General features: G+C 40.1%; 1 protein-coding gene across 7 annotated transcripts in view; it reads left to right on the top strand.

The window, feature by feature from the left end:
• Positions 1-22899, top strand: part of LOC137376263 (protein Hook homolog 3) — a 155638-nt gene that overhangs the window by 87872 nt on the left and 44867 nt on the right. For all 7 annotated transcript variants that reach the window (XM_068044485.1, XM_068044464.1, XM_068044495.1 and 4 more), the window contains 7 exons: positions 2620-2783; positions 4042-4182; positions 5184-5385; positions 7571-7681; positions 8051-8135; positions 8253-8322; positions 18452-18592. In XM_068044485.1, the coding sequence (XP_067900586.1) occupies positions 2620-2783; positions 4042-4182; positions 5184-5385; positions 7571-7681; positions 8051-8135; positions 8253-8322; positions 18452-18592 (914 nt within the window). The remainder of the gene's footprint in view (positions 1-2619; positions 2784-4041; positions 4183-5183; positions 5386-7570; positions 7682-8050; positions 8136-8252; positions 8323-18451; positions 18593-22899) is intronic.

The following is a 22899-nucleotide window of genomic DNA, read 5'->3' as shown; positions in this document are numbered from 1 at the left end:
TAGCTGAAGCCCACAGGTTAGTTGGCCATATGGACTGAGATGAGAAAAAAATTTCACTCAAAGGATAGTAGATCTTTTAAATTCTTTACTCTAGAGGGCTGTGGATGCTCAGTTATTGAATATATTCAAGACAAAGATCAGTAGAATTTTGGATACTAAAGAAATTATGGGATATGGGGATAGTACAGGAAAGGAATTGAAGTATTTAAGCCATGATGGTTTTGAATGGTGGAGCAGGCCCAGAGGGTTGAATGGCCCCCTCCTGCTCCTTATGTTTTTATGTGTCTATGCCATATAAATGCTGATGTCAAGACCAGTATTTGGTAGAACTTTTACTTTCTAAAACTTGTAGAATGCAAAACAAAAAAATTCAACACATTAGTAACCATTGACCTCTTTTACTTACACACACAGTTTTTTTTTAAAAAAGTATAAATTTTACCTGAATAATATTTTTGAAATTTGTCCACTAGCTTTTCTTCAAATAATTAAAAAAAAAAAATTTGAGTAGAAACTCAAACTGATTGAATATTACTGATACATATTGGGACATTAGGTACACTGCAGATTCTCAGACTGGAAATCCAAATTCAGCTCACACCATCACAGCTCCTGGCAAAAATATCAATTTCGAGCCCAGGCTTTTTCGAAATGCTGAGGCCTTGAGTAAATCCTTTAATAAAAGCATTAAAAACCACAAAATGTTACTATGAAATATGTTATATCTTTTAATGTATTTATTTTGTTTAAAGCCTTTTATAAACATTAGAAATTTGAATTACCATAGGGAGAAAATGATAATTGTTAATTTTTTCAAAAATCATTGAGTGATTTGTGGAAACCCAGTGTTTAGAAGGTGCAATCGTTGTGGGTTTACAGAGATAAAAACACATTGCAAATGTGGATGTCAGAAGTTATAATGGGAAACACTGAGGCACCAAGAAGTCAAGTTGTGCAGACAGGAAGAATGTGTAGCTGTAAGATTTTGAATATATTACCAGTTGATCTGGCGTGGCATTGCAGACAAGGAGTTGAGACTAAGTGTAGTCTTCTGGTCAAGTGGTGGTGTCTTTGGGGGTGGTGGGGGAGAGATATGGAGAACTGGAGGATCAGTAACTTGCATTTGTAGTTTAATGTAGTTAAGTATTCCAAGGTGCTTCACAGGAGGGTAATCGGACAAAAATTGATACCAAGCCGAAGAAGAAACTGTTAGGTGGCCAAAAGCATCATTGAAGAGGTAGCTTTTTAAGGAGTGTCTTAAAGGGAGAGGCTTAGGAAGGGAATTCTCAAACTTAATGTTCAGATAGCTGACGGCACAGCCACCAGTGGCAGGCAAAAGCTGCACAAGAGGCCAGAATTGGAGGCATGCATAGCTCCCTGGTGGTTGTAGGGCTGGAGGAGCTGAGAAGTGGGGAGAGTTGAGGCCGTGGAGGGATTTGGACATAAGATGGAAATGTCGTAAGAACAGTGGAAGTATGGGTAGTTTTACAAACTTGTAGTAAAGTTCCATCATTGTTGATGTATGAAAACAGGCTTAGACACCTGGAGAGTAACATGTACTCGCTAATAAAAATATATATACTCACCTGCAAACCACATTAAGAGCAGTCAAAGTTTCCAAAGAAGTGGGTGTGATATACTGGTTTGAACACACTAAAGCACGCAGTCCCAGGACAAGTGGAAGTCTCCAGCCAGTAATATAATTTACTGCTGGGTTGCTAATGATAATTGCATGGAGTAACAGGGCCACTCATCAGGGACAGTACTGGAGGTGCTATTCCACATTTGGTGAGAGATTATGGTGTTAATTGAAAGCTGGTTATTGATAAAGTAAGCTCCTGAGATGGTTTGGGAATAAAGCCGTAGGAAAAGAGTGAGCCTGGTTATGGGGAGGCAGGGTGGAGAAATGCTCGTGGGAGAACAAGATTTGGCTGGACTATGGGAAGTTTATTTTAGGTTGGCAATTGCTTAATGAAAGCATTATGACAAAATTAAGAACTTTCAGGTCTGGAAAAGAACTGAAGCATAAAAAGCACTCGACTCACTTTTTAACAAAGTGTCTGCCACAGAGGACTTTCAGGTGGCAAAATTGCTGCGGAGACAGCCAGAGCGTGATAGTGCAGGCAGGTTCAAACCCATCATTTGAATGGAAAGAGTTTCTCTAAAATGGAAAATGCTTCAAAGAATGCCACTTGGCATGTATCACTGGTAATTAGAAATGCGATGGGGATATGGACACAATTTACATCAAATACTTTAGTATTTGATGTTGATGGATGATTGGCAGCTGTGCTTTCAGCCACTTAGGCCCTAAGCTTGGGAACTTGCTCCTAAAATCTTTTGATTTGCTGTTCCTTTAAGACACACATTAAACTGTACTGCTTTGACAAAACTTTCAGACCCGAGTCCTGATATTTTTTTTGGCTTGGTGTTTTTTTTTGTCTTATTACTTTTCTGTAACATTTTCTTGCATTAAAGGCACTATATAAGTGCAAGTTGTTGTTGATGTCAATTTTAATAATTAATAAGTATTTTTGAAGGAAATACATTGTGGACCTTGGATTTTCTGTATAGTCTATCAAAGAGCAACTGTGATTTTTTTTCTCTCAATTTACACAGGTCGCAGCTCTACAAGAAGAAAAAGGCAGTTTATTAGTAGAAAATCAAGCTCTTATGGAGCGCCTCAACCAATCTGATTCTATTGAAGATCCCAACAGTCCAGCAGGACGTAGACACCTTCAATTGCAAACCCAGTTGGAACAACTACAAGAAGAGACCTTTAGGTACTAATAACAAATTTCCATTGCTTTGCAAATATGTGTAGTGCCTAAGCTCCTTTCTCAGTAATCCCAGAACTATCCTCACTGCCTATAACTGTGTCTCTGTTGATACTCAATATAACAGCTCTGTTCTTGAAAAACAAAGCCAAAGGAGATCGGTCACCATGAGCATGGTCAAACAGCTTAGAAGGGTTACTGGAAACTAAGCAGACATGGAAATTTTTGACTATCTCCCATCTCCATACCTCAACAATAGGGGCATTTGTAATGCCACTACCCCTACCCTAGATCTAATTTAGCATAGATGAGAGATTGAATCTGGGATCTTGTGGTCTTTGATGCTTATTACCATTGCCAGGTAAAAATGTGTTCATTAAGCTGTCAGTAAAGGGAACTTGCACAGGTTCCATGCCTGGTACTGCCACAGGTTCCATTCCTCAGCAGGGAATATCCTTTAACTTAACAAGCACATGGAAACTCCAACAAAAAGAATATCTTCATTAAAGGCCTGCTCAGGTCGGGGAAAAAAACCCAACCCGAACCGACAGAACCGCATCGGACCCGAGCCCAACCCGGCCGAGTCCCTCCATTTTTTCCAGTGCCCAGCCCGACCCGAGCACCGGAATGTTCACTTTACCTAACTTGTGATTCCGAAGCTGCAGCATGAGCGTGATGATGTCATAGAGAAGCTCACTCACGCACTGCGCAGACTCAGCGTTTCCCTGCTTGACGTCTTGGACTCCCAGCTCAGGTAGGCTTTTCAACTTTTGACACTTAGCAGCAGAGCAAAATGTAATACTATGTGTGTCCGACCTGGACCCAGCCCGACCCGACCCGAGCCGAGCCCGAAAACCGGACCCGAAGAGTGACCCAACACGACGCATGTCGTCGGGTTCGGGTCAGGTAGCAGGCCTTTAATTTTCATTAAAATCAAAGCAAAATACTGCAGATGCTGGAAATCTGAAATAAAAACAAAAAATGCTGGAAGTACTCAGCAGGTCTGGCAGCATCTGTGGAGAGGGAAGCAGAGTTAATGTTTCAGGTCAATGTTCGGATGAAAGGTCACTGACCTGAAACGTTAACTCTGCTTCTCTCTCCACAGAATATCTTCAATGTCAGTTTCATCTTTATTAGTGACAAATGTAAGGCATTTCAATTAGTGATTTGTAGCAACGCTAATTTGTTGCCGTATTCTAGATGGACTCAAGTATTTGAAATTACTGCTACATTATTGTTCAATTTATATGATTATGAATTTCAGATTGGAAGCAGCAAAAGATGATTATCGGATTCGATGTGAGGAACTTGAGAAAGAAATCTTAGAACTACGACAACAGAATGAAGAGCTCACAAGCCTTGCAGAGGAAGCCCAGTCTTTAAAGGATGAGATGGATGTCCTTAGGTAATTTAATTTTTGAGCCCTCCTTCTCACTACTTTGATTTGTCTGACTGCATTCCTCTTACTTTTCCTAATACATTTTTAGCTGTTCAGTTGCATTTAGTAGGAATCTGAATCCTTCTTTTTGATAACTTGTAGATGTTTTTTGTTTAAATGTTTCTTCTACCCTTTAGTAAATTCCCTGGAATCTTTTTTATGTTAGTTACCTTTATAAATGGAAACCGTTATTAACCCTTTTGCTCTAGTCTTTGTAAAAAAAAAAAATTCTTTCCTTAATTTTAAATATATTCCATTTTCTTCGATGAATTCTTCTTAGCATAACAGTAAATCCCTCTTCTTTCTTTGGCCTCCTTATCTCGAGTGACAATGGGTAAGCGCCTGGAGGTGGTGAGTGGTGTAAATCCCTATAGTACAATAATTAGTACTCCTCGGTTGTTAACCAAAATCCTCTAGTAGGCTGCTAAATACCAAATGTAACACCACCTCTGCTCTAGTAACTTGACGTGTGAGTAAACAATCTGTGACTGTCTGTTTGCACTTTCACGTCTCTCATGGAGTTGTTTCGGAGCTCTTCATTCAGCATGAGGAGATTGAAATATCAATTAGCATATTATATTTCATAATCCTTGTATATCTAAATTATCAGTGATACCACTAGGATCTGTTCTTCATCTGAGTATCAAAGTATTCAAAGCTATTGTTTCTCATAGTTTTATTTTGTTTTAAATAATTTGTGTATGTGTGTTATGATTATGTCCCACTTTGGAGTTTAACATCATTCTGCTGCATATTATGTATCTGATGCTTTCACCATTTTTACTTACTAGCTGTTTAAACAGCAATATTGTATTGTATTTTACTTTATTTCTTATTTTAATTATTGCCAATTTCGTCAACATGTTTGTCTAGGACTATATTTTAAAGGCATTAATTAGCTGTGAAACATTTTGGTACATCTAGAGAGCATGCAAGAATGTTTTATAAATGCAAGTTCTTTCTTCTAGGCATTCTTCTGATAAAGTGGGCAAATTGGAGGGCATGGTAGAGTCATACAAAAAGAAATTGGAGGATCTGGGTGACTTGCGTCGGCAGGTGAAGCTCCTTGAGGAAAAGAATACAATGTACATGCAGAACACAGTCAGTCTAGAGGAGGAGCTACGGAAAGCAAATGCTACGCGAGCACAACTGGAGACATACAAAAGACAAGTATGAAATTACAGAAGAATGTTGAAGGAATTTATATTCTGAGCAAATCTTTTTATAAATTATGCACTAGACAAACACATATTAGAAGTAGTACAGAACATTCAAGAGGTACCATTCCTGGCAAGGTCTAGGTAGTAGTCGTAGTAGTAAAAAAAAAAAACCAAAATACTGGAAAGCAAAAACAATAACATGGAAACAACCAACGGGTTAGTGGAGAGAATAGACATACACTTTTGGGCTTGTTCCCTTCTACAAGACTGGAAAATAAAGAAAAGCTGGTATTTTAATAATGTTAGAAATGAGGTAGTGAGGATAGATAGCCAAATACAGAGGAAGTATCAGTAGATTGACTAATGTTTATTTTTAATTTATTCTTGGGCTGTGGGTGATGCTGCTGAGATCACACTTAGTGCCACTCCCTAGTTACCTTGAGAAAATGGTGGGTGACTACTTTGTGGAGATCGTACCTGCATTATAGTGTTGAGCGGGGACTGTCAGTTTATTGATTCTGAAACTATGATGCAACAACATTGTCTATCCAAGTCGGAATGGTGTATAACTTGAAGGGGATCTTGTAGCTGACGATATTCCCAGGACATTACCACTCTTGTACTCAACAGTAGACGTCTTGGGGATGGTAGGTGTAGTTGAAGTAAGCTTGGTGCTGTCACTTCACCAGCATTAAAGGAATAAAACATGTTAAAGAAACAGAGGACTTGTAAATTACTGAGACCATGAGAAGCCTAAGGGCAAGGTGAGAAAGTGGGAGAGATGGAAAACTGAAAACATGGAATCATATTTCAAATTGGAACAGACCTGAAAACAAAATAGAAGGTGCTGGCAAAGTACCTACCTGTCCAAAAAGAGAACAGATCAACAGCGAGGGTGCAGTCCCACCCCTCTGACCAGGAAACAGTGTTCTGATGGTGCCCTCTCCACATACCCAAAACACCAAACTATTTCCTGTCCCTCTGGATACCAGTAATCTTGTCCGACATCAGCAATTCCTGCTGTAAATGAAATGGGGGATATAGCTAAAGTTGCTCAAGTCTGTATTCAGACCAGCAGAAGATAAGATATTGTTCCTGAAGCAACCTGAAATTGTGTTTTGTTGGAACAATGTAAAAGGCCAAGGTCAGAGATTAAAGTTGGAATGAGGCAGAGAGTAAGGTGGCAGGCCACAGGAAGATTTCTGTTTGTGTTAGATTTTCCTCCTGCACCCTGCCTTTTTTTAGATAGTAATGAATGCTTTTCAGAATTTCTTTTAGTTCTGATGAAGAGTACAATCCTGGAACGTTTTACACCACCTGTCATTGCCCCAGTACAGAACCCATCTCCATTCCCTCGAGTCAGAGAGCTACAAATTTGTATAATGTATATGGCGCACAACTGGTCTAGTCATCAGCTACAAGATCTAGTTCAACAATTTCAAGCATTATCTTGCTCTCCTCACCTAAAATAGCCTATATTTCAATGAATATCTTGAAACACTGAACTTTAAGTTCCTTTTTCCATGACCAATTGTTTGTTTACACACTCCTTTTTACTGAATGACCACAGTAAGACTAAGTGCTTACACAGTATTTTGGTAAACGCTTGATACCATTATTCATTATATTCTTGCTTTTTACCAAGATCCGAGCGCACAGCGATCCAGTTAGTGTAAAATCATAATGGTTGCAACTATCCATCATTTTAGTGCTTTTGTTTGAAATAATGCCATAGATCTTTTTTCCCTGGCTGCTCTGAATCACAGCCTTCAATGCTTTCACTGAAGTCACCTTAACACATTACCTGTGAGTAAAACCATTCAGTCGGCCATTAGAAAGGAGCTGCCATAAGTTTTCTTATAAAATAGAGTACTTGAATAAAGAATACTTTCCCAGCTTTTCCTTTATCATTGCAGAATTGACCAAATTAGTGATAACAATAGTTGTTAATTATAATGTACTCAAGTAACTACTGTATCTAATAAGCAGCATTTTTAGATGTTGAAGGTGCAGTATTTTACTACAATTATGTTAGATTAATTTGGTTTACTTTAAATTTGCCAAATGCTTGTATAGCAATCAAGTGTTGCTATGTCAGTTTTGGTTTCAGTTGTCTGGTAGTAATTGTGGAGGGCTATTTAAAATTAAATTTCTAAATTTCACAGTATTAAATTATTAAATTTTTATCGTTGTAGGTGGTTGAGCTTCAAAACAGGTTGTCCGAGGAGTCAAAAAAGGCAGACAAAATGGAATTTGAGTATAAAAGATTGAAAGAAAAAGTGGATACTCTTCAAAAAGAAAAAGATGTAAGTTTCTTTTTCCAGTTCATTTTAGATGTTGGTAACAAATTCTGACTTCTGAATTTTATTTGAAACAAAACCTATGTTGATAAACCATGGAAGGTTATCGTAAATTTCACATTTGTGTTGCACTTGTTTCAAATAACACTTTTTTTTAACTTTTTCCTTACAAACAACCTACTGAAATTAAATTACAATAGAGGTTTTCAGAAAATTACTTATCACAATGCTAGTCTTATGCCCAAAAGTGAAAAGTACTTATAGATGGTAGAAATTGAACTCATTTTAAACTCACTTACGAGTAAGCAACGTTTCATAATGTTCTGAATACACATTGTATTCTATAATCTTGCTGAAACTCAAATATTTCTACAGAGGTTAAGAACAGAGAGAGATTCTTTAAAAGAGACTATTGAAGAACTGCGGTGTGTTCAAGTGCATCAAGGCCAACTTACAGCAGGTTTGTAGTAAAAGCTTTATTTTTCTTTTGCTTTAGATTGCCAAGTTATTTAGTGTTTAATGCAAGGTAATTGAATCCAGACAGCATAACATTGAGAAATCTTTGTATTTCTAATAGGACTTATTCCAATTAACAGTCAAGAGGCATCAGACAGTTTAGCGGCAGAGATAATAACCCCTGAAATCAAGTAAGTAAAAGATACGCTAAATCTTACAAACGATCGTAATGTCTTTTACTTCAAAGGCAAATAATCTGATTTAATCTGGCCTTGTAAGGAATTTTAATATGAATCAGTTATGCTCAAGTACAGTTTCATCAGTCCTGTCTTTAACAGCTCTGTACCTTCAATTTCCAAACCTATTATTTCTTTAATCTGTTGCAAGTCTTTTGGGTTCTATTTTAACAACTTCAGTACTATTTGCAACTATAGATCATGGAAAATCTGACTTGCAAAATGTATATTTCCCAAGGTAGTTGTAAGTTTGTAGTTCTTGGAGTGCAATGACATGCAGGTATTAAGTAAGGGATGACATAATTATCTTCATATATGATGAACAAGCTATGAACTTTAATCTTCATGTGTTCAGAATTTGCTGTGCAAAATGCTTAGTGGTGCAGCTTAAAAAAAAATGTATTTTGTATCCCAATTTCCTCCTTATTCTGCCCCAGTTTACTACTGCCAATATTACATGCACCCAATTTATTCATTCTTAAGTAGAAGTTTATATGAAAGCTTACCTGAATGACTGGTGGATTGTTCGAGGCCAAGAATTCTGTGCTTCTGCATTGATATGATGATCTCCATAGAGCCACAAAAGCTTACTACACAGAATAAAATATAAATATTCCTACAAGGTGAAAAGGAGGTGCATCAAAGTAGAGTTGTGTGGATAATTAGATTTAAATTGAACAGAAAATTAAAAGGGAGACAAATAGTAAAGCTAAGGCTATCAATACTGAAAGTAAATCATGGGGAACATAGCAAGTGTATCAAGGAATCGATATTAGAAGGGCTAAAAGGGAATAAGGGAATATGCAAAAGACTAACGGCTTTTATAAGCATATAAGTTAAAAGAATGGTTTATAATCATATAAGTAAAAAGAGTAGGACCATTCACGAATGAAGGAGCAATTCTAATTGTGAAGGATGAATTTATGGTAGAGATGGTAAACATTTTGCATTGGTTTTTACAAATGATGGTGAAAGAGAAAGTGTTAGTGTAATACAGGAGGATATCTAACACTTAACTGCTATAAACCTGGGTCTGTCCCGATATCCACTCAGATTCAGTGATGTCAGTCATTTCCTCAAGCAGTCCCATTGCCTGCTTATTGTTATAGCTGATTCCCACTGCTCTATATCTTTGTATCTATCAGCACAGCAGTGGAACACCTGTGGAGAAAGAAACAGAGGTCGATGACCTTTCGTCAGAACAGGTTAATAACCTTTCTAATGAAAGGTTATCAACCTGAAACATTTCTCTATTCACAGATGCTGCCAGACCTGCAGAATATTTACAGCATTTTCTGTTTTTATTTGATTTCCAGCATTCACAGTATTTTGCTTTTGTAGCACAGTAGTGAACCTGGGGGTGTGTAACAACGAAACACCTTTATGTTATGGACCAGATCTTTGTATGTAATGCCTTGAGGTAGAACCTTACTGCACAGAAAGAGGCCATTCAGCCTATCGTGCCTATGCTGATGCTTTGAAAGAGCCATCAATTAGTCCCACGATCCTGCTGTTTTCCCATAGCCCTTCAGATGTTTCCTTTTCAAGTATATATCCAATCCCTTTTTTAAACATTATCTGCTTCCACTGCTCTTTCAGGCAGTATATTCCAAATCATAAGTACATAAGAAATAGGAGCAGGAGTAGGCCATTTGGCCCTTGAGCCTGCTCCGCCATTCAATAAGATCATGGCTGATCTGATGGTGACCTTAACTCCAGTTTCCTGCCTGCCTCCCATAACCCTGGACTCTCTTGTGATCAAAAATTAGTCTAGCTCAGTCTTGAATATATTCAATGACCCAGCCTCCACTGCTGTCTGGGGTAGAGAATTCCAAAGATTAACGACCATATGAGGGAAAAATTCCTCCTCCTTTCCGTCTTAAATGGGAGGCCTCCTAATTCTAGATTCCCCCAGGAGGTGAAACATCATCTCAGCATCTACCTTGTTAAGCCCCCTCAGAATCTTTTATGTTTCAATAAGATCATCTCTCATTGTTCTAAACTCCAATGAGTATAGGCCCAACCTGCTCAACAATTCTTCATAAGACAATCTCTTCATCCCGAGAATCATCCTAGTGAACTGCCCCCAAATGCAAGTATATCCCTCCTTAAGTAAGAAGACCAAAACTGTACTTTTAGGTGTGGCCTCACCAACACCCTGTACAGTTGTAGCAAGACTTTCCTGCTTTTATACTCCATCCCCCTTACAATAAAGGCCAACATTCCATTTGCTTTCCTAATTACTTGCTGTAGCTGCATGCTAACTTTTGGTGATTCATGTACAAGGAGACCCAGATCCCCCTCTACCGCAGCATTCTTCAATCTCTCTCCATTTAAATAATCCGCTTTTCTATTTGTGACGGAAATCACACCTACCAAATGGAAACATATTATTTTTGTCACATGGAACACTACTTGAAACTTTTTACTGGACATTGAACAGTTTGAAAGGACCACGGAGTTGAACAGCTAAAAACATGGTTGCACGTTTGCATTCTGAGAGACAGTTGAATAGAGAGACAATGGGTATGTTCCCTGATTCAGTTAGCGAGGTGGATTTTGTCAATAGTGACGATCAATAGTGATGTAAAATGGAGCAGGAGGCTTCGGGAGGCCTTCCCACCTCCGCCCCACTTTACGTGGGGTGGGGGGGCTGTGCGAAAAACAGCCGCCCGTCCCAGGCCAACCAAGGCCCTTAAGTTGCCAATTAACAGCCACTTAAGGGTCTTTGCCTGCCTCCAAGGGGATTTTACCCGTGACAAGCGGGCATCCTGGAGCTGGGAAATACCGTTCAGTGAAAGCTGGCAGCCTCACAGTGCCCCGTTTCTCCAACGACCACCACGACGAAGGATGCCCACCCTGCTTCCCCCCCAAACGACCACCCTTCCCTCGCCGGGGTGCAACTGAGTATCCCTGGCAAGGCAAACCAAACTTATCCACTCCCGGTGGCGCTGCTGGGACTAAGAGCCACCGGCCCAATGATTGGCCAGCAGCTCAATGAGGCGGGACTTCCTCCCTCAAGTGGGTGGAAGTACCAGCTTAGAACAGTTAAAGCCTGGGGACCCATAAAATGCAGGACGGATCCCAAGGCTAGGCGGAAGCGGGTTCACCGCCGACGTTTACGTCGGTGGCCAGCTCCCCTCTGCCCAATGTAAAATCCAGCCCTCTGTATCTCTTTGTGTGTGTGTGTTTCTCTCTCGTGTGCATCCTAGCATGGTTGTGTTGCGTATTTTAGTAATTTTTCACCGAGTTAGAGTGATGAGGCTAATAAACTTACATCTTTCTTGTTTGAACCTAAGAAAACCTGTCTGATTGGTTCATTTGCAATTACAGTTAGAGTGCAGTGAGCAATGGGCTCACTGACTGGGTAAGCTAAAATCACTGTTTTAAAAGTTAAACCCTGTTAACGGCCAAACCAGCAAAGGGGCAGAAGGGGAACCTGAGACCCCTTCCTCACCCGGTCATAACATGTTCTTCCCACCAAAGTGGACAACCCCACATTTTCCCACGTTATACTCGCCACTCAATTTTGGCCACTCACTTAACCTATCTTATACAGACTCTTTGTGTCCTCTTCGCAACTTGTTTTCCTATCTATCTTTGTATCATCGGCAAATTTGGCTACAATACACTCGGTCCCTTCATCTAAGTCATTAATAAAAATTGTGAATAGTTGAGACCCCAGCACTGATCCCTGTGGGCACTCCACTTGTTACAGTTTACTAACCTGAAAATGACTCATTTATCCTGACTCTCTGTTTCCTGTTAGTTAGCCAGTCCTCTATCCATGCTAATATATTACCCCCAATACCATGAGCTCTTATCTTGTGCAGTAACCTTTAATGCGGCACCTTATCGAATGCCTTTTGGAAATCCAAATACACCACATCTACTGGTTCCCCTTTATCCAACCTTGCTTGTTACATCCTCAAAGAACTCTAATAAATTTGTCAAACATGATTTTCCTTTCATTAAACCATGTTGACTCTGCTTGATTGCATTATCATTTTCAAAAGTCCTGCTACTACTTCCTTAATAATGGATTCCAGCATTGTCCCAATGACAGATGTTACGCTAACTGGCCTATAGTTTCCTGCTTTCTCTCTCCCTCCTCTCTTGGATAGAGGTATTGCATTTGCGGTTTTCCAGTTCGCTGGGACCTTTCCAGAATCTAGGGAATTTTGGAAAATTACAATCAATGCATCCACTATCTCTGCAGCCTTATCTTTTAGGGTCCTACGATGCAGGCCATCAGGTCCAAGGGACTTGCCAGTTTAGTCCCATTAGTTTGCCTAGTACTTTTTCTCTAGTGATGGTGATTATTTTTAAGTTCCTCGCTCCCTTTTGTCCCTAGATTTTCTACTGCTGGGATTTTTTTGCGTCGTTTTCCGTGAAGAAAGATACTAAATTTTTTTTCAAAGCCTCTGCCATTCCCTTGTTTCCCATGATTAATCCCCCAGTCTCATCCTCGAAGGGATCAACATTTACTTTAGCTAGTCTCTTCCTTTTTATATACTTGTAGAAGCTCTTACTTTCTGTTTTTATATTTCTTGCTAGTTTATTCTCATATTCTAATTTCTCCCTTTTTTTTTTTAGCCATCCTCTGCTGGTTTCTAAAATTTTCTCAATCTTCTGACCTACCACTAATCTTTGCAGCATTGTACGCCTTTTCTTTCAGTTTGATACCATTCTTCCTTAGTTAGGATGGTGCATCCTTCTCATAGAGTCTTTCTTTCCCAATGGTTTATATCTTTGAGAGTTTGAAATATCTACTTAAATGTCTGCTATTGCTTATCTACTATTTTACCTTTAAACCTATTTCCCCAAACCACTGTAGCCAACTCTGTCTTCATACCTTTGTAATTGCCTGTATTTAAGTTTAAGACACTAGTTTCAGATCCAGGTTTCTCACCCTCAAGCTGAATGTGTAATTCATGATGTTATGATCATTCTTTGCTATGAGATCATTAATTAATCCTGTCTCATTGCACATTACCAGGTCTAAAATAGCCTGTTCCCTGATTGGTTCCAGAACATATTCTAAGAAACTGTTCTGAATACATTCTGTGAACTCATGCTGAAAGCTACCTTTGCCAATTTGATTTGTCTAAGCAATATGAAGATTAAAATCACCATTTATTACTGCAGTACCTTTCTTACAAGTGTCTAGTATTTCTTGATTTATTCTCTGTCCTACAGTGTGGCTACTAGTACATGGCCTTAAAAACTCCCAGCAGTGACTTCTTTCCCTTGCTATTTCTTATCTCCACCCAAACTGATTCTACATCTTGATCTTCCAAGCCAAGATCATTTCTCAGTACTGTGCTGATCTTATCCTTTATTAACAGAGCTACCCCACGTCCTTTTCTTCCTATCCTTCCGAAATGTCAAATACCCTTGAATAGGCTTGGTCACCATGTGTCTGTACTGGCTGTTGTATCATATCCATTTATTTCTATTCTATCAATTTATCTATCTTGTTACGAATGCTGTGTGCACTCGTATAAACAGCCTTTAATTCTGTGTTTTTATCATTTTCCCCTCATCTTACCTTATTTGCTGGTGCACTCTTATGTTTGCACATTCTGTCCCTTCCTGACACACACTGGTTACCATTACTCGTATTGCTACCCTGCACTATTGCTTTTTCCTTTCTCGTTAACTTTCTAAATCACCCCTGACATGAAGCCTCTCCCCCCACCCCTCCACCCCCACTATTTAGCTTACAGTCCTCTCTACAGCCCTGGTCATATGATTTGCCAGCACATGGGTTCCAGTGCGGTTCAAGTGAAACCCATCCCAGCATTAGAACTCCCTCTTTTCCCAGTACTGGTGTTAGTGCCCCATGAATTGAAACCCATTTCTCCCACACCAGTCTTTGAGGCACACATTCAACTCTCTGATCTTATTTACCCTAGCCAATTTGTTTGTGGCTAAGGTAGTAAAACAAAGTTTATTACATTTGTGGTTCTGCTTTTTAATTTAGCCCTTAGCCGCTCATACTCCTTTAGCAGAACCTCCTTTCTTAGTCCTACCTATGTCATTGGTACCTTTGTGGACCACGACAACTGGATCCTTCCCCCCCCAGTCCAAGTTCCTCTCCAGCCCCTTGGAGATATCCTTAACTCTGGCATTGGGCAGGCAACATAGCCTTCGGGACTCATGCTCTCAGCTGTAGAGAACATTCCATTTTATTCCCCCCACTTGAATGGCCCTCCTGTACCGCTGTGCAGTGGTCAGTTTGCTCATCCTTCCTGCAGTCGCTGCTTTCGTCCACATGGGCTGCAAGAATCTCAAACCTGTTGGACAGGTGCAAGGGCTGAGGATCCTCCGTACTCCCCCATACCTGCCTCACACATAGTCACATCCTCCTGGCCCTGACCATGGACCAAATCTGAAGTACCTAGCCTAAGGAGTGTGACTGCCTCCTGGAACAAAGTGTCCAGATAACTTTCTCCCTCCCTGGTACATCGCAGTGTCCGAAGCTTGGACTCCAGCTCATCAACTCTGAGTCAAAGTACCTCAAACTGCACTCGCTTACAGCAGATGTGGTTGCTGTGGATCACACTGGTGTCCACCAGCTCCCACATGCTATAGCAGCAACATTTCACCTGCTTTGCCATCTTTAATGTCTTTTATTAACTAATTAGGGTGTCAAGTTTTGAAATATCACTCAGTGATAATTTGTAGTAATATTAAGTAGTTTAACTAGTTAAGCTATCGATTCAATAACAGCAATTTTATCTTCTGGGTCCTAGTTCAAACTACTGCCCAGTTTAGAGAAAATAAATAAACCTTAAAACTCATCAACCAGTCACCGACCTGCTTGCCTAATAATACCTCTGGACTTCATCTCTCTGGTCTTGCTGTGTCCTGCTCCCTCGGGCCATTCCTTGTCTGTAAAAGACTAGAACAGCACATCTTCCCTCACTATGCTGAATTCTCATACTCACCAAATTCCTGACTTCACAGCAGGACTCCGTCGAACTGGACTTTGTGCTGCTTCGCGCCACTCTGATCATAACTCGCTGCCTAAAAAAGTCTCCTAATGTTATGATTGTTTTGCCACTTACCTTAAATTTGTGTCCTCGGGTCATTGACCATCCTGCCAATAGAAACAGTTTCTCCCCATCTGCTCTACCAAAACTCCTCATAGTTTTGACAACTCTATTTAATCTCCCCTTAACCTTCTCTGATCTAAGGAGAATAATACCAGCTTTACCAGTCCCCCTATTAACTGAAATCCCTCATCCCTGATACCATTCTGGTAAATCTCCTCTGCACCTTTTCCAAGACCTTGCCATCCCAGAATGGTGCCCGGAATTTAGACGCAATACTCCAGCTGAGGCCGAACCAGTGATTTGAAAAGGTTTAGCTTAACATTGTGCTTTCGTATTGTGTGCGCTATTTTAAAGCCAGGATCTCGTATGCTTTTTTTAAAAAAACAGCCTTATCAATTTGCCCTGCCACCTTCTAAGATTTGTATGTGAACCCCCATGCTTCTCTGTTCCTGCACTCACTTTAAAATTGTACTAATGAATTTATATTACATCTCCACATTCTTCCTTCCAAAATGCATCACTTCATATTTCTCTGCAGTAAAATTCATCTTCCCATTTTAACAGTATTTGGTGCTTTACTCATGTACTCTGCTTATTAATTTTTTACTAGCAGAGACTCTCAAAATATTTTCGGTCAAATTAGTATTATCATAACAGTACTTTAGTTACAGGATTTCTAGTTATTCTGTCACTGAAGTCTTTAACAGAATCAAAACTACTCACCCTGGAAAAACCTGGCAGCTTTTCTAAAACATTTTCATTCAAGTCTAGTGGATCTTCATTTTTAGTACAACGAATATCTTTTGAATAAGATTAGATTAGATTAGAGATACAGCACTGAAACAGGCCCTTCGGCCCACCGAGTCTGTGCCGACCATCAACCACCCATTTATACTAATCCTACACTAATCCCATATTTCTACCAAACATCCCCACCTGTCCCTATATTTCCCTACCACCTACCTATACTAGTGACAATTTATAATGGTCAATTTACCTATCAACCTGCAAGTCTTTTGGCTTGTGGGAGGAAACCGGAGCACCCGGAGAAAACCCACGCAGACACAGGGAGAACTTGCAAACTCCACACAGGCAGTACCCAGAATCGAACCCGGGTCCCTGGAGCTGTGAGGCTGCAGTGCTAACCACTGTGCCGCCCCAAGGATAAATGTACCCAGGAGATACTGGGACAACTCCCATGTTCTTCTTCAATATTGAATATGGAATCTTTTATGCCCACCTGAGAGCTAGACAGGGCCTTGAGTTTAAATAAGTTGTATTAAATAATTTTCCCTGCCAGTTTGCCAAACTTAACCAATTCCATCATCTCATCAACCCTTCCTATGCCCTCCCTATCCCACGCTATTCCATCCTTCCCATGCCATCCCTCACATGCATCCCCATCCTTCCATAATGACCCTGACACCTCCTACCCCAGCCCCCCAGCAAGCAGCAGTTCTTTGGCTGGCATTTTGAAAATCATCGAATATAAATTCAACAGGATCAGTTATGCCCGAACTAAACACAAGGCAGCACTGACTCACAAAATGGAGCAGGTTCTCGGCTTCAATCCTTATCGTGGTGGAGGGGGTTGGGGGGGTGGTGGCTAGTGGCTAGTGGGGAAACTGGTATCTTCCCCAGTAAGTCCTACCGCAATGACTGTCGGTACGGTCAACAGTCGTTGTTGAGGGGATTCTAGGTAATGCTTGCATATACTTATCTCCCAGCTACCCTAAGTTAACCCCATTGGGAGAGGGGTGAGAGGAAAAGACAAATGGCAGTTCCTGCTAATTTATGCCCCAGCTTAAAAAAAAAACAACCTTCGTAACTGTCAAGGAGAATCCGATCCGCACCGTTTCACACACACACGCCATCTTTGCATGGGGACAGCAACACACCAATCGTTGGCAGCCGCATGTGTCACGAGCTCCAGTCCTCAGTGTGCGAGGCACCGCCCTCCAAATCAACCCACTGACCAATGCAGATTGACAAAAACTGCATATGATTATTATAGACTAGCAGAGACTCGTAAAACATTTGCAATGCAATTAGTATCTTTATTGCAACAGTAGTACTTTAAATCTCCATTCATGCCATTCCATCCTACCCACGCCATCCCTTTCATGCCATACCCATCCCATTCCTTTTATATATCATCCCCATCCCATCCCTCCCATGCAGGCCCCTTCCCATCTGCCCCCAACTATGACAATCCGATCCCCATTCTTCCCCCCCCCCCCCCCCCCCCCCATGCAAAAAAAACCCTTCCCTCTGCCAGCCCCCCCCCCCCACCCACCTTTAGGGGCAGGCAGCTTCTGAGGAGAGAACAAAAGAGTTGACATTTTGGATGTGGCGCATTTATCAAAACTGGAAGATGTTCTAGATTAGCAGCTTTTAAAACCGAAAACAAAGGGGCATAGCCTATTGCCCGTCCAATGTTGTCCGTACCAACCCCCTTTGCGGAGTGCTTTATGTTTGGTGAAGTTGTTCTGCAAAACTGTTGATTTGCACATGTGGGATGACAGTTGGTTAATTAGGTATATTAAAACTTTATTGTATCATTTAGGTACTAAGTGTACCCAGGCACTGCCCACCAAATAAACCCACCAACAGAAATGCCCCTTAAATAGGTGGGCCAGACAAAACCTGCAAATTATTATAGGTTATTCATTTTTAGTTAGTGTATCATATATTTGAATATAGCTTGAATGTTACATTGTTGCGTATATAATCAACATCAGCTTGGTACATAAATTTTGTGAAGGGAATTTGTAAATGTTCATGACAATAATGTTGATTATATGGTGGGGGGTGATGGTGAGAGAGACATTCAGAAAAAAAATCCATAAATGTTGTGCAGCAGAAAGAAATATAATAGGCCATGGAGAGAGAGAGCGGAGCAGCACAGGCATGATGGCCTGAATGGCTTGTTTCTGTGCTTTGAACTTCTATAGTTGAGTATCTTTTGTGAATTAAGTTGCATAGTATGTGATGTTTGGATTGACATTATATTCCTGCTCCAGGGAGAAACTTATCCGGCTGCAGCATGAAAACAAGATCCTGAAGTTGAACCAAGAGGGATCAGATAACGAAAAGATAGCTCTTCTACAAAGTTTACTGGAGGATGCCAACAGAAGGGAGAGTGAACTAGAGACAGAGAATAGGTAGGAAACGATCCAATAATGATTTTCTGTGGTACATAATTATAACACACCTCTCAAAAGTGATTTATTAACGCCAACTCAAGGCACACAATATGTAATAGTGGGACTGTAATGGTTATCAAAGGAAAAGCCTGATATTTGTGTTGAATTGTGTTGAACTGTTGCAATACAAATTGTGTGCTGGAGCTGTTTTTCTGCTTTTTTCATGGGTGAATTAGTTTTGTGGGGTTTATAATACTTTTTATTTGAAAATAAAACCAATTTGATAGGCCATTGTGAAGCCTTACCATTTCAAGAGCATTTGTATGAAATTAGTTCAGTTGGATTTCAGAGGAAAAGTTTGTGCAGTTGCCTGATATACCTGGGGTTAAGGCTGCATCTACAGCTTTCCCATCAGAGCCAATTTCTGATCTGTCTGAGGTTGCCAGGAGAGGCTAGAAACTTGGTTGCAGGGAGATGGATAAGATTACCTGGTGAGTCATATTTCAGTTTGTTGGCATCTTCTCGTAATGCATCAGTTCTAGGAACAAGCTAAGTAATTACATCTATAGAGTACAAGGAAATAATGCAACAGAATTAATTACTGGTGACACTAAAAAGCAGTTTTTCTTCTTTGCTGTGCCTGGAAACTGAGCATAACAAAGAGGAAATGATGCTTGAAACACTTAGGGTTAGGCAGCTTCTGAGGAGAGAACAAAAGAGTTGACATTTTGGATGTGGTATATTTATCAAAACTGGAAGATGTTACAGATAAACAGCTTTTAAAACCGAGAACAAAGGGGCATAGAAAGTAGGAGCAGGCCATACAGCCCCTCGAGCCTGCTCCGCCATTCAGTAGGATCATAGCTGGTCTTCAAGCTCAGCAGTTTCCTACCTAATCCCATATCCCTTGAATCTCTTAGAGTTCAAAAATCTATCTATCAGCATTGAATATACACGATGACTGAGCATCTTCAGCCTTCTGGGGTAGAGAATTCCAAAGATTCACAACCTGCTGAGTGAAGAAATTTCTCATTTCAGTCTTAAATGGCTGACCCTTATCCTGAGATTGTGCCCCCTAGTTCTACAGTCCAGTTAGAAGAAACAACCTCTCTGCATCTATCCTGTCAAGCCTTCTCAGAATCTGTTTCAATGAGATCATCTCTCATTCTTCTAAACTCGAGAGTATAGGCCCATTCTACTCAATCTTCTGTCATAGAACAACTCTCTCATCCCAGAACTCAATCTAATGAACTTTCAATTCACCCCAACTAAGGTAAGTATGTCCTTCTTTCAGTATGGAGACCAAAGCTGTACCCAGCACTCCAGTTGTGACTTCACCAAAACCCTGTACAATCGCTGCAAGACATCCTTATTCTTCTACTCCAACCCCACTTGCAATAAAGGCCAACATACCATTCCTAATTGCTTGCTGTACCTGTATGTTAACTTTCTGTGGCTCTTGTACAAGGACACCCTAATCCCTCTGAACACCAATGTTTAATTGATTTTCACCATTGGAAAAATATTCTGTCTTTCAAGCTTAGCCTGTCCAACCTTTCCTCATAAGACAGCCCGTCCATTCCAGGGTGGTAGACTTGCTGCTAAACAGCGACACAACGTTACAGGTCAATGTAAGGCAGGAGATTCACCGCATTCATTGATTAATTCCCTATCGCAATGTAGAACAGCTCCCGTTGGGTTTGCTCCTTTTGGGAAAGTCTCTGGGACTGGGTGGGGGTTGAGGGGGTGAATGTTTTGCTTTTAAATGTGAGGGAGGTCAAGAAAGAAAGAAAGACTTGAGTTTATCTAGCACCTTTCACATCCTCAGGACATCCCAAGCGCTTGACAGCCAATGAAGCAGTTTTGAAGTGTAGTCACTGTTGTAATGTGGAGAATGCAGCAGCCAGTTCAACAGTGAATAACCTCACATTTCCCCACATTATACTCCATCTGCCACCTCCTTACACACTCATTAACCTGTTATATCCCTTTGAAGACCCTTTGTGTCCTCCTGATAGCTTACTTTCCCATCTAACTTTGTATCATCAGCAAACTTGGATATATTATACGCGGCCCCTTCATCTAAGCAATTAACATAAACTGTAAATAGCTGAGGCCTCAGCACTGATCCCCACCAGTAACAGCTTATTTGAAAATGACCCATTTATTCCTATTCTCTGTTTTCTGTCCTTTTAATCAGACCTTCATCTGTGATAATATCACCTCAACCCCATGAACCCTTATCTTGTGTAACAATCTTTTGTGTGGCATCTTATCAAATGCTTTTTGAAAATCCAACTATACTATATCAACTGGTTTCCCTTCGTCTATCCTGCAAGTTACATCCTCAAAAACTTTCATACATTTGCTAAACACAATTTCCCTTTCATAAAACTGTGTTGAGTCTATTTAATCATATTATGATTTTTCAAGTGCTCTGTTACATTACTTTCTTAGTAATGAATTCCAGCATTTTCCCTACAACCAATGTCAGGTTAACTAGCCTGTAGTTCCCTGTTTTCTCCCTCCTTCCTTTCTTGAATAGTGGTGTTATATTTGTTACCTTCCAATCTATTGGGATCTTTCCAGAATCTAGGAAATTTTGGAAGATCACAACCAATTATCATTATCTTTGCAGCCAGCTCTTTTAGAACTCTAGGATGTAGGCTATTAGGTTCAGGGGATTTGTTGGCTTATAGTCCCTTTAATTTCTCCAGTAGTGTTTCTTTAATATTAATTACTTTAATTTCCTCACTCTCATTAGATCCTTGGCTTCTTGCTATTTTGGTGTGTTTTTGTGTTTTCTACTGTGAAGACAGATAGAAAGTATTTGTTTAACATCTGTCATTTCCTTATTCCCCATTATAATTTCTCCTGTCTCAGCCATTAAGGGGTCCATGTTTACTTTCACTACCCTCTTATTTACATATTTGTAGAAGCTCTGACAAGGTGTTTTTATATTTCTCATCAGTTTACTTTCATATTCTATTTTCCCCCTCTATTAGTTTCTTGGTCATCCTTTGCTAATGTCTAAAATTCTCTCAATCCTCAGATTTACCACTCTTGGCAATATTATAAGCCTCCTCTTTTAATCTAATACTAGCCTTAACCTCTAGTTTGACATAGATAGATCACCTTTCCCTGTGGAGTTTTTACTTTTAATGGAATTTATACTTGTTGAGAAATATGAATTATTTCTTTAAACTTTGCCATTGCTTTCCTACCATCAAATCTATTAAGCTGATTTCCTAATCTACCTTACCCAAATTGCCCCTTATACCTATATAATTGGGTTTATTTAAATTTTATATTCCAGTTTTGGACTTAAGTGCGTCACTCTCGAACTGAATGTGAAATTCAGCAGCTTGGTATCACCATTCCCCAGATGATCCTGCACTATAAGTTTGCTCATTAACTCTGTCTCATTACACAAGACAAGATCTAAAATTGCATTTTCCCTGGTTGGTTACATGACATATTGTTGTAGGAAACTATCTCATATGCAGCCCATCCTCTAAACTACTTTTGCCGATTTGATTTGTACAGTCTATATGAAGATTAAAGTCCCCCACAATTGTTAAATTACCTTTTATTGCATCTCTTATTTCTTGATTAATACTCTATCCAACAGTATAGCTACTGCTAGTGAGTCTATAATCTGCTCCCACTAGTGTTTTCTGCCCCTTGTTATTTCATAACTCCACCCAACTGATTCTACTTCCTGATCTGAACCAAAAGCCTTGACTCACTACAGTCCTTATGCCATCCTTTATTATCAGACTACCCCACTTCCTTCTCCATTTTGTCTCTTTTCAAAACATCAGGTACCCTGGAACATTTAACCTTGGTCACTGTGCAGCCAGGTCTCTGTAATGCCTAAGAAATCAAACCCATTTATCTCTATTTGTGCCATTAAATCTTTTATCTTGTTAGGAATACTTCGTGCATTGAGATAAAGTGCCTTTAATTTAAACTTTTTAACTTTTTTCCCCTGACTTGTCCTAATTCATTCATGCACAATTACTGTTGAGCTCTCTGTCCTTACTGTCACACTCTGCTTATCTTTATTCAAAATGCCACACTGCTTTATGTTCTTGACTTTTCTCTTTAGATTTATAACTTTTCCCTCGCCTGAGCCTCCCTCACTCTACCTCCAGCCCTAGTTATTTGATTCGCCATGACACTGGTCCCAGCCTGGTCTACATGGAGCCCTTCCCAGTGGAACAGTCCCCTCTTACCTCAGTACTGTTGCCAGTACCCCATGAATCAAAACCCCTGTCTCCCATAACATTCTTTGAGCCATGTAATCAACTCTCTGATCTGTT

Source organism: Heterodontus francisci, chromosome 1 (assembly GCF_036365525.1).
Source record: "Heterodontus francisci isolate sHetFra1 chromosome 1, sHetFra1.hap1, whole genome shotgun sequence".
In the NCBI taxonomy this organism is placed as follows: domain Eukaryota; kingdom Metazoa; phylum Chordata; class Chondrichthyes; order Heterodontiformes; family Heterodontidae; genus Heterodontus; species Heterodontus francisci.
The sequence above is the reverse complement of the archived record's forward strand: the minus strand, read 5'-3'. Positions and strand labels throughout refer to the sequence as shown.